This window comes from Panicum virgatum, chromosome 8K (genome assembly GCF_016808335.1).
Source record: "Panicum virgatum strain AP13 chromosome 8K, P.virgatum_v5, whole genome shotgun sequence".
Classification (NCBI taxonomy): domain Eukaryota; kingdom Viridiplantae; phylum Streptophyta; class Magnoliopsida; order Poales; family Poaceae; genus Panicum; species Panicum virgatum.
In genome coordinates, this window is record NC_053143.1 from 34,096,303 (window position 1) to 34,105,918 (window position 9,616).

General features: G+C 46.6%; 1 protein-coding gene across 1 annotated transcript; it reads left to right on the top strand.

Annotated features, from left to right (window-relative positions):
- Positions 1-6,604: 6,604 nt before the first annotated feature.
- LOC120644470 (sex determination protein tasselseed-2-like) lies at positions 6,605-9,364 on the top strand. The gene is made up of 3 exons (XM_039921102.1): positions 6,605-6,755; positions 6,904-6,975; positions 8,184-9,364. The coding sequence occupies exons 1-3, from the start codon at positions 6,727-6,729 to the stop codon at positions 9,019-9,021; spliced, it is 939 nt and encodes a 312-aa protein (XP_039777036.1). The 5' UTR covers positions 6,605-6,726; the 3' UTR covers positions 9,022-9,364.
- The last annotated feature ends 252 nt before the right edge of the window (positions 9,365-9,616 follow it).

Here is a 9,616-nt window from a genome sequence, read left to right on the forward strand (position 1 = left end):
GCTTTTGAGCGGAAAGGGTGTAGATTAGGTGGACACGGCGGGGGCTTTAGGGCAGATCGGCAGGCAAAGACCGGCACTGTAGGGCTAACCCACGGCACAAGGGCTCCCCTTTTCGTTCCGTGTCCCATGTAGTGGCCCTTTTGCTGTTCAGGACGTGTAATAAGTAGGAGGCTGTGACCTGTGAGTAGTACAGTATATGTTGGTAGCATGTAGCTAGTGCACTCTTTTATTTGTAACATTAATTTTGTCCCCGCCCCATTGTGCCCTCGTGTGTTGAGGATCTGTTGAGCACTAGACCAAGAAAGCAAATTTCCTTCTAATAAAAAAGCAATTGTAACAAAGGGTTTACGTTTTGGGAATGAGGCCTGGTGGAGATATATAAGATCCACTATAAATCTATTCTATATATCTATATCTATTACTAAAGCGAGTAAGGTTTCCATCTAAAATTTTAGTTTGGTATGTTGGTTTGGTCCACCTGTGTTATTGACAGGTGGGCCTTAGTCCATCCCGTATGCGAGTCAGATCAACCCCTCCGTCCACGACTCGATCATGTAGATCTTTACAAATTAACACACGGACACCAATATGTATCCAATACATATACCAACTTTGTCTGTAGCAACGCACAGGCATATTTACCTAATATATTACTAAAGCGAGTAAGGTTTCCACCCAACTTTTTGGTTTGGTATGTTGGTTTGGTCCGCCTATGTTATTGACAGGTGGGTCTTAGTCCATCCCGTAGGTGAGTCGGACCAACCCTTTCCGTCCACAACTCGATTACGAAGATCCCTACAAATTAACACACGAGCACAAATATACTTATACCAACTTTGTCCGTAGCAACACACGGATATAATTGCCTAGTAAAATTAAAGGGCCATTTGGAAGGGCTTCTTCTAAAACTATCTCACTAGTGAAGCTAAAGCGGGTAAAGAAAAAAAAACAGTTTCTTCCAGTTTCTAGTTTGTTTTAGCCAGGCTTATAAAACGGATTTACGCTAAAGGATCTCATTTTGCGCAAAACAGGTGAAGCTGAAGCAGCAATAAGCCCTCCCAAACAGTTTCTAAACATGACATTGAAGCAAGATCTTCCTTATCTAGGAGAGACCTTGCTGGTTCAAGACGAATGTTTTTTTTAATGTGTGTACACCACTATTGCGAAAAAGATTTATAGGAGCGGGTAAAAACCCTTTTGTAGGGGCAATTGTGGTACCCACCCCTGTTTTTCGCTGCTAAAAGTGCAGTTTGGAGGGGACGAGCAACACCCGCCCCTGAAAACCAATTTTTAGGGCCGGGTCACCCCTCACCCACTCTAGAAATCCATTTCCAGGTGCGGGTGAGGGGGTGTCCCGCCCCTGTAGATCAAATAGAAAACAAATAAAATCCTTGGCAGCTACCGCTGCTCCCGTGCTCAAGCCGCCGCTACTCCCCGCGAGCCTCTCTCCTTGTGCGCCATCCGCCACCGCGCGTTGTACGTGGTGAATGGCGCGAACTCCACGCCATTTTTATGGGTGGGTGAACTCTGGCACCGCACCATTTTTTCGTCACCCGCCCGGATAAACTGCTACAGTGCTCTCACTCTCTTTGTAGGTGCGAGTTTCTTTTTGATCGGCTCTAAAAAAAAGGGTATTCTTACAAATCATTTTTTTAGTAGTGCACCCTTCCTCGCATAAAAGGTTGAAAAGAGAAAGAAAACTCATGTCAATTATGAGCATGTAAACCTTATTAGTAATTCAATTTTTTAGTTGAGTTAGTTAGTGTACCCAACTTAATACGGGACATCCTATATATAACGAGTTGAGTGCAACCTCTGAGCATGTATGTTCTGCCCGTGCAGACATCTGCGCCTGTATGCATCTATCTTCTGCAGGTCCATTATAAGTTTGCTGCACCAATCCTCTCTCGATCGATCGCTCCAACTGGGTTTTTTTTCTTTTGCTTGCACGCGTGTGCATCCCTGTACCTGAGTCCTGCTCGGTGGCGTCTGATCCTCCGTTCAAGTAGAGGTTGAGGCACGCAGAGCGCAGGACCGGACTACCATGCCGGTGTCGCCGCCGGCCAGCGTGTGTGGCCATATGCATGAGTGCGTGTCAGGTTACCCTACAACCACAGTCCACACAAGTCATCTATCTGCTGCAGTCAGGCACGTACTCCAGCTAGCTAGAAGATGTAGCAACGTGCGCACCCAGCCGGCCCATGCATGACAGGGATGATGCACGGGCCTAGATGATGACGAGACAGGTGCCTGGCCGAGCGTTCATCTCTCTTTCTCCTATCTCCGCCGCCGGCCAGCGGCCGTGTTGGCGTTGCCGTCGTCGTTGAAGGGCCGTCTGGAGAGAGAGAGAGACCGCGTCTGGAACCGCTTTCAGTAGGCCGCGTTTAGTTCCTCTCCCAAAAATTTTTAGAAACAGAATCTTACCATTTAGAAATACTAAATGAATTCTATTTATAAAATTTTTTGCATGAATGGGTTGTAAATCGCGAGACGAATTTAATGAGCCTACTTAATCTATAATTAAGTCATAATTAGCAAATAGTTACTGTAGCATTACTATTGCAAATCATGGACGAAGTAGGCTCATTAAATTCGTCTCGCGATTTACAACCCATCCGTACAAAAAGTTTTATAAATAGACTTCATTTAGTCCTCCATATATGTGTCTAAATATTCGATGCGATGTTGTTAGGTGTAAAAATTTGCGATCTAAACAGGGCCTAATTCGTTTCGTCCAAGCATTGGTCATCTCGCTGCGCATGCAAAAGATCACATCCGTGCAGTGGTCGATCGGCTCGTCCTGTCAGTCGTGCACACTGCAAGATGCATTCAGTAACAACCACGTACACTGACAGCCAAAGCTTGTAGTACATATTTTTATCCGTTTTTTGGAATTTATAGTGCAACCCATCTCTAAGAAAACGGTAGGGAGCAACATGGCTTACCTAAAAATCACGAAGTACTCCCGCCATTCAAAACTCGAAAAATACAATAAGGTGCATTTTGTTTTGGAAAAGTCAAACGTTATGTATTTTAGTCCACCATTTAGTCAAACCATATTTTAGTGTAATAAATTAGAATGTCAAAATGTAGTGTGTTTGTGTATGCGATTCAATTATAAATGGTAATTTCTTGAGAAAATGGTAAAGGAGGGCTCCGTCTCCGTCTCCTTCGACGGCTCCTGCTGGAGCCCTACCAGACACCTATGCGGTAAACGGCTCCAATCCAACTGAGTGGAGTAGTTCGACAGAGCAAGAGCCCAAAAAGCTTGCTCCCCGCAGCTCAACCCCATCATTTGTCACCTACTTTGACCCGGGAGTGGCTCGCGGGCGGCATGAGGTGTCCCATATATAATGAGAGTGGGATGGTGGGGCGGAGATCGCAGGCGGCGGCGGGAGTGCAAGACAAAGGCGAAGGCACGAGGCAAACATGAGGAAGGTGTTGGGGGAAGAACAGGATAAGGAGAAAGAACGGCAATGGAAAAATGAGTAGGAAAATAAATAGGAAGAAAAATAAGAAATAGAAAAAATGAGAGTATTATAGATATTTTCTATTTTCTATTTATTTTAAACAATATGGAGTAGTATGTACTACAATGTAACAATATATCCCAAATGCCCCATCACCATCGGTTTGTATTGTGAACCAGTGGTGATAGTGGGCATCACACCGGTTCTTATTGCAAACCCGCGGTGGTGACTTCAACGGTAATCATCGCCGGGTCGTAGTACCAACCAATGGTGATGAGAAGCTTTATGTTATTTTTTCTCTCCCATCTCTCTCTCTCCACACACAGATCCTAGCTCCCTCCTCTGCTCCTGCCCCCCTTTTCTGTCTTCCCCCTCCAACCCTCCCCTCCCCCACTAGTGCCACCTTCGTCAGTCTTTCCTTCCCTCCCGAGTGCCACCTCTTCCTCTGGTCCTCCCCTTCCCGCCAAACCTTTCTAGTACGTACCTCCCCAATCCCACTACCCCTCCCCCGTCTCAGGGGTGAAGCCAGCCGAGAACGCCGCCGGGGTCTACTTCATTGCACGTCGAGGTCGACTTTATTGTGAAATAGTGTGAAACAGTAATTTACCACTGATTTTGCAAAAAATTGCCAGGGTCGGCGGACCTGGACGCTTGCATGCAGCTTCGCCCTTGCCCTTTCTCATTGCCCTTCCCTCTCCCTCTCCCTCTCCCGACTGGGCGGCGTCGAGGTGTTACGTACGGGCGGGGCAGGGAGCGAGCTGGGTAGGGTGAGGTTGGGTGCGGCAGTGCATGACCAGGCACAGCGGCACATGCAGGGTGGCGCATGCGAGGCGGCGCGTGCGGCCGGCTTCATTTTTTTTGAGGCATCGCCTATATAGATCTAACGGTCACAATTAACGGTGATACCCATTTTGAACCGCCGGTTATGGGGACGCTAATGTATTTTTGAGTAGTGATTTTACCAAATATTTTTCCAACAAGACAATCCAGAGAAAAAAAGCTACTTCACCACAAGAGCCATGGCTGAAGCGTTTCTAGAGGAGCTAAAAGTTCTATCAGACTAGCCCTAAATTGGAGAGTATTTTAAAATAAATTAAAATATGGTTTGTTTACGTTTGATGAACAGGAATGCTAGCGTTGCTCCATTCTCAAAATGTACGGCAATTAGCCTTACCAGGTTGCTCGGAATGCTGCCCTAGCTCCGCACATATGCCACCTGATAACATGACAGGCCATGGACGTACTTTATTATAGGATAGATTGCCTCGGATACTATACATGTGTGGTCCTGCAATTACGAAATTGCCCACTCATCAGGCTTCATAAGATCGAAAGACTCGTTAAATCACCAATATATTTTCCCATAAACCACCCGAATTTTAGTTTCAGTTTTATCTACTTATCTTGTTTTGTGAAATCCTTCATAAAACTTTCACTGGGACTGGCCTATATATGTTGCCTGTGGACATTCAGCTAATGCACATTATGTGTCGGCATCGCAATGCGAAATTACTCTACGAGAAATCCTCTGCTATTTAATTTATTATTATTTCCTGAGTTTACGCCTCTGCTTAAAGCACTAGTGCTTTTCCAAAGTGTCAAACTTTTTGACCACACACCTGCTTATAATTCACAAATACTCCCTCTGTTTTTTATTTACATGTTATATTAGGTTTGTCTTAAGTCAAATTTGGCAAACTTTGACCAAACTTATAGAAAGAAATAATAATATTTACAATACCAAATAATTTGTTTTATTGAATCCACAATAAAGTATATTTTGATAGTGCACATGTTGGATAGTATAGTTATCGCTATATTTTTTATAGACTTGATCAAAATTGATCAAATTTAACTCATGACAAACCTAATACATTTAAATAAAAATGGAGTAAGTAGTTGGTAAAGTCTTGGAAGTCGATGTGTTTCTAGAGTTCTTTTGGACGTCTCTATCTCCAAGCGTGCATGCTTGAATTTATTTCCCCACTTTTTGATGTTTCCGCAAGTTCTAGACCTATATGTACACGTGTCGTATGCCAGGAAAGGCTTGAGGGAATTACCTTTGGCTTGGTATCAAAATTGAGTCACGAGCCAATTCATCCAAATTATTATGATGAGCTAGCAAAGAAATGTGGAAATTTTGTAGTAATAATTCAATAACATTATTTATGTCCCTGTTAGTCTGTTACCCTTACTTGGTTATTTAGAAGTTAAACACAAGCTTGGTTAGCAAATTGCAGATATTTTGTCTGTGTTCTCTTTATTTTGTTTAATTTGTTAGCAGTTAGCGTTTCTTTGTATATATGTCAGTGCTGTCTGCACTCATTAATTTGTGGTGGTCACTGGTCAGTTAGGGCAGTCCCAACCCAGATTCTACCATGGAGGCTAAGCCTCATATTTATTGTATTTTGCTGATGTGGCAGTATATTTATGGAAGAGAGAGGGAGAGAAATCAAGACTCCAAGTCTTATTTAGACTCTAAGTCTTCACGCAAACCAAGAATGAATGTGAGAGAGATAAGTAGGCCATATAATCTAAAGTAACACACTTTGGATTGGGAAGTATAATTTCTTGTGATGGAGTCTTTGAGGCTTAGACTCTACGAGTGAAGTCTGCATTGGAACTGTCCTTAAGTGAACTGAGCACCATGGTGCACATGCATGGCATGTACTTATGTATAGTACACTCAAATAATTTGTTGCTGCGCCAGCATAAATTATATTAGCGTCTGCAGCTCTCTCAACAGCTGGTCAAAACAAGAGAATGACAAGGGGGCACAAGCATTGTGCTTTTCAGTCTGATTGATTGGTCTTCTCCCTCCGATTCAACAACCCTTTTCATTCCACAGTCTACACAGCCGAATTCCATCACACTCATACACACACAGCGGCTTTCAGAGAATCAGAGCCAGCACACAGCCTTAATGTAGTCGTTAGCCTTCAATTCTGCCTCCAGCCAGAAGAGATGAACCCAATGGCATGCATGGACCATAAAAAAGTATTAGTAGGAGTTAATTTTCTGAGGTCACCAGATTGTTCCTGTATTAATAAATAGGGTGGTTGGTTGCACTTACACAGGAGAGAGAGAGAGAGAGGAGTGGCCTCAAGCTCTTCTAGTTATTATATAAAGAGGCTGTAGCTGAAGCTCCGGACGCTCCAACACCCCTCATCCTCTCTCATACACACGAGAGCAGCCATCATCCTCTCTCTCTGTCTAGTCTCAAATAGCAAGGAAGAAGCAAGAAGAGCAGGTCGACATGATGCACAGGCTCGCCGGCGAAGCTAGGTACTCATCTCATCCATTCTCCACTTTTCCCCGTCGAAAAGAGATGGCCTAGCTAGCGCGACGATAATCCTGTCCCGTAATTGAGCCGCGCGTACGTAGCATCCAACTGAATCTCTGATCTGTGGTCCGTTAATTCAATTCTGTCCAGGAGAAGGGCGGCTCCGGTGATGGCCGGCGGCGAGCGGTGGCTGTCGGCGGCGGCGGCGGCCAACAAAGGAAGGTGAGAGCAAACACCACACTCCCATTATACTAGGACCATGTATGCATCCCGCTCTTACATTGAGTTAAGGCATTACTACTAGCCATTAGCCAAGAGGGGATCCATGGTGCATGCAGAGACTTTGGTGTTATCTGCTTAATGAGATCTCTCCAGGGTGTTAAGATTCCAGGACGGCAGGTTTAATGCAGCTACCGGCACTGTTGTGTCATGTGATTGATCTCAGCCTCTCAGTGAGACAGTGAGAGTGAGGGCCAGAGAGAGGAGAGAGACAGAGAAAGATTTTTGAGAATTACTACTCGTAGAAGAGTAGAGAGAGGGGATGTGTGGGCCCGCGTGTACGTTTGCTTGTGAGTTGGAAGCACGGCAGCTTCCAAGAACAGCGAGCGTCCTGCTATTTGCAAAGGGCAGGGCCGGCCAACAGTGATGTCAGTCAGGCCCCCTTTTGCCAATGCCAAGAATCTTCCCGTTAACCACGCGCGAGGGTTTCCTGGATTTGTCAGCCAACGGCCGGCCAACCCACCAATTGTTTAATCTGACAGTGTCTGCTCCCTGTCTTTGCAAATCTCAGGCCTTCTTAGCTGCCCTAAACTCATTTTTTTACTAATACAAAGGAGATCTATGTATTTTTGTATTAAGAAGAAGAAAGCTTCTCTAAACTCATTGCACAAAGTATTTGAAATTCCAACCCAATTCTCGCGCAAGAATAAAAATGCAACGTTTAGTTCACGAGAAAGAAAGCATCGTTTTTCCTGCCTCTATTTTTGCTTTGCTTTTTTTGAATCTACTGTATTTTCCTTTGTTTTTGCATAGGATATTGTCCCATATCAATGCTCACAAAATATTTTCGTGCCGTGTGCCCCCCCCCTTTGTAATTTATTTAACTTAAAGCCAGTTTTAGTGGAGAGTGTTATCATATAGTAGTTACAAAAACTGAAAACTTAATAATTTTACCGGAGGACTACCATGGAGATGATACCTATGGAAACTCCCTATCATTTCTCCACATAAATCACTTCAACATGTCAGCAAATTTGCTGGTGTGGCATGACATTTAATATAGACGACACTCGTGTATTGTGATTAGCCTTAATTAACTAATTAAATAGTTTGTGCAATTTTCAATTTACATTTTTCTAATCAAGCCCCCAACAAGCCTTTTATATTCAATTCGCAGTCAATTCTGACGCCAAGCACTTAATTCTGCACAGGCTGGAGGGGAAGATCGCACTGGTCACCGGAGGCGCGAGTGGGCTCGGGAAGGCCGCGGCCCACGAGTTCATCCAGGAGGGCGCGCGGGCCGTGATCCTCGCCGACATCAACTCCGAGCTCGGCCCCGAGGCGGCGCGCGAGCTGGGCCCCAAGGCCCACTTCGTGCCCTGCGACGTTGCCGTCGAGGCCAGCGTCGCCGCGGCCGTGGACGCCGCCGTGGCGCGGCACGGCAGGCTGGACGTCATGCTCAACAGCGCCGGCATCGTGGGCCCGCTCACCCCCGGCACGTCGCGGCTCGCCAGCCTGGACCTGGCGCAGTTCGACGCCGTCATGGCCGTGAACGTGCGCGGGACGCTGGCGGGGATCAAGCACGCCACGCGCGTCATGGCGCCGCCGGCGGCCGGCGGCGGCGGGTCCATCCTGTGCATGGCGAGCGTCAGCGGCGTGCTCGGCGGGCTCGGGACGTACCCGTACTCGGTGTCCAAGTTCGCCATCGCGGGGATCGTCAAGGCCGCCGCCGCCGAGCTGTCGCGCCTCGGCGTCCGCGTCAACTGCATCTCGCCGTACGCGGTGCCGACGCCGATGGTGGTGGGCCAGTTCTCGGGGCTTCTCGGGGGCGCCGCCGGCGGCGGCGGCGAGGAGCAGGTGGCGGCCATCATCCGGGGGCTCTGGGAACTGAGGGGCGCGACGTGCGAGGCGGTGGACATCGCCAGGGCCGCCGTGTACCTCGCCTCCGACGACGCCAAGTACGTCTCCGGGCACAACCTGGTGGTCGACGGCGGGTTCACGAGCTACAAGAACATGAACCTGCCGTTCCCTACCAAGGCACAGGACTGAATTGATGGCCGCAGCTATGCTGATCCCCCGTTGATGGTGAACTTGAGCTTGAGGTGAGTGGTGTCTGCTTTTCTGGTGGTGTTAATTTCCTTGTACAAAACTGCACCTAACCGTCAGGGAGAAGAAGGAGAATGTGTGAGTTGTTGTGATCGTGGTTTAGGAGGGTTGTGAGTGACTTTTGAATCCATCGAAAGTTATTAGTGGATTCTCTAGAGAAAGGATGTGGATTTGCAGTTAATGATTTCTTAGTATGGACTATGGGGAAATTGTGACCTGTGATGCCACAAAGGTGCTAGATGTTTTATTTTCAGTCAGAAAGACTATGGGACTTTTAGTTCAGCAACACGCGCCCAATGTTCAGAGTTCAGACTAAGTATTCATTCGCATTCACATGCAGTTCAACACCATTGGAAATTTTCCGGGGTTTCAAAGCTTAAGTGGACAATATTGGATCGCATTACGCCACTTACCCATGGTCCATGCTGGCATGAAATTTTGTACATGTGCTTCTGAAAAACATAGCAGCTCGCGCGCACCTACCGATGATTGCAAAGAAACGAAGCAAGTAGTTCGCTCGAACCAACGAGATGCTCAT

Bases quoted from the DNA above. Each gene is read 5' to 3' on its own strand.
- LOC120644470 (XM_039921102.1), top strand. From the start codon at position 6,727: ATGATGCACAGGCTCGCCGGCGAAGCTAG. The intron at 6,756-6,903 runs GTACTCATCTCA...AATTCTGTCCAG, and splicing joins AGGCTCGCCGGCGAAGCTAG to GAGAAGGGCGGCTCCGGTGA. The intron at 6,976-8,183 runs GTGAGAGCAAAC...AATTCTGCACAG, and splicing joins GCGGCGGCCAACAAAGGAAG to GCTGGAGGGGAAGATCGCAC.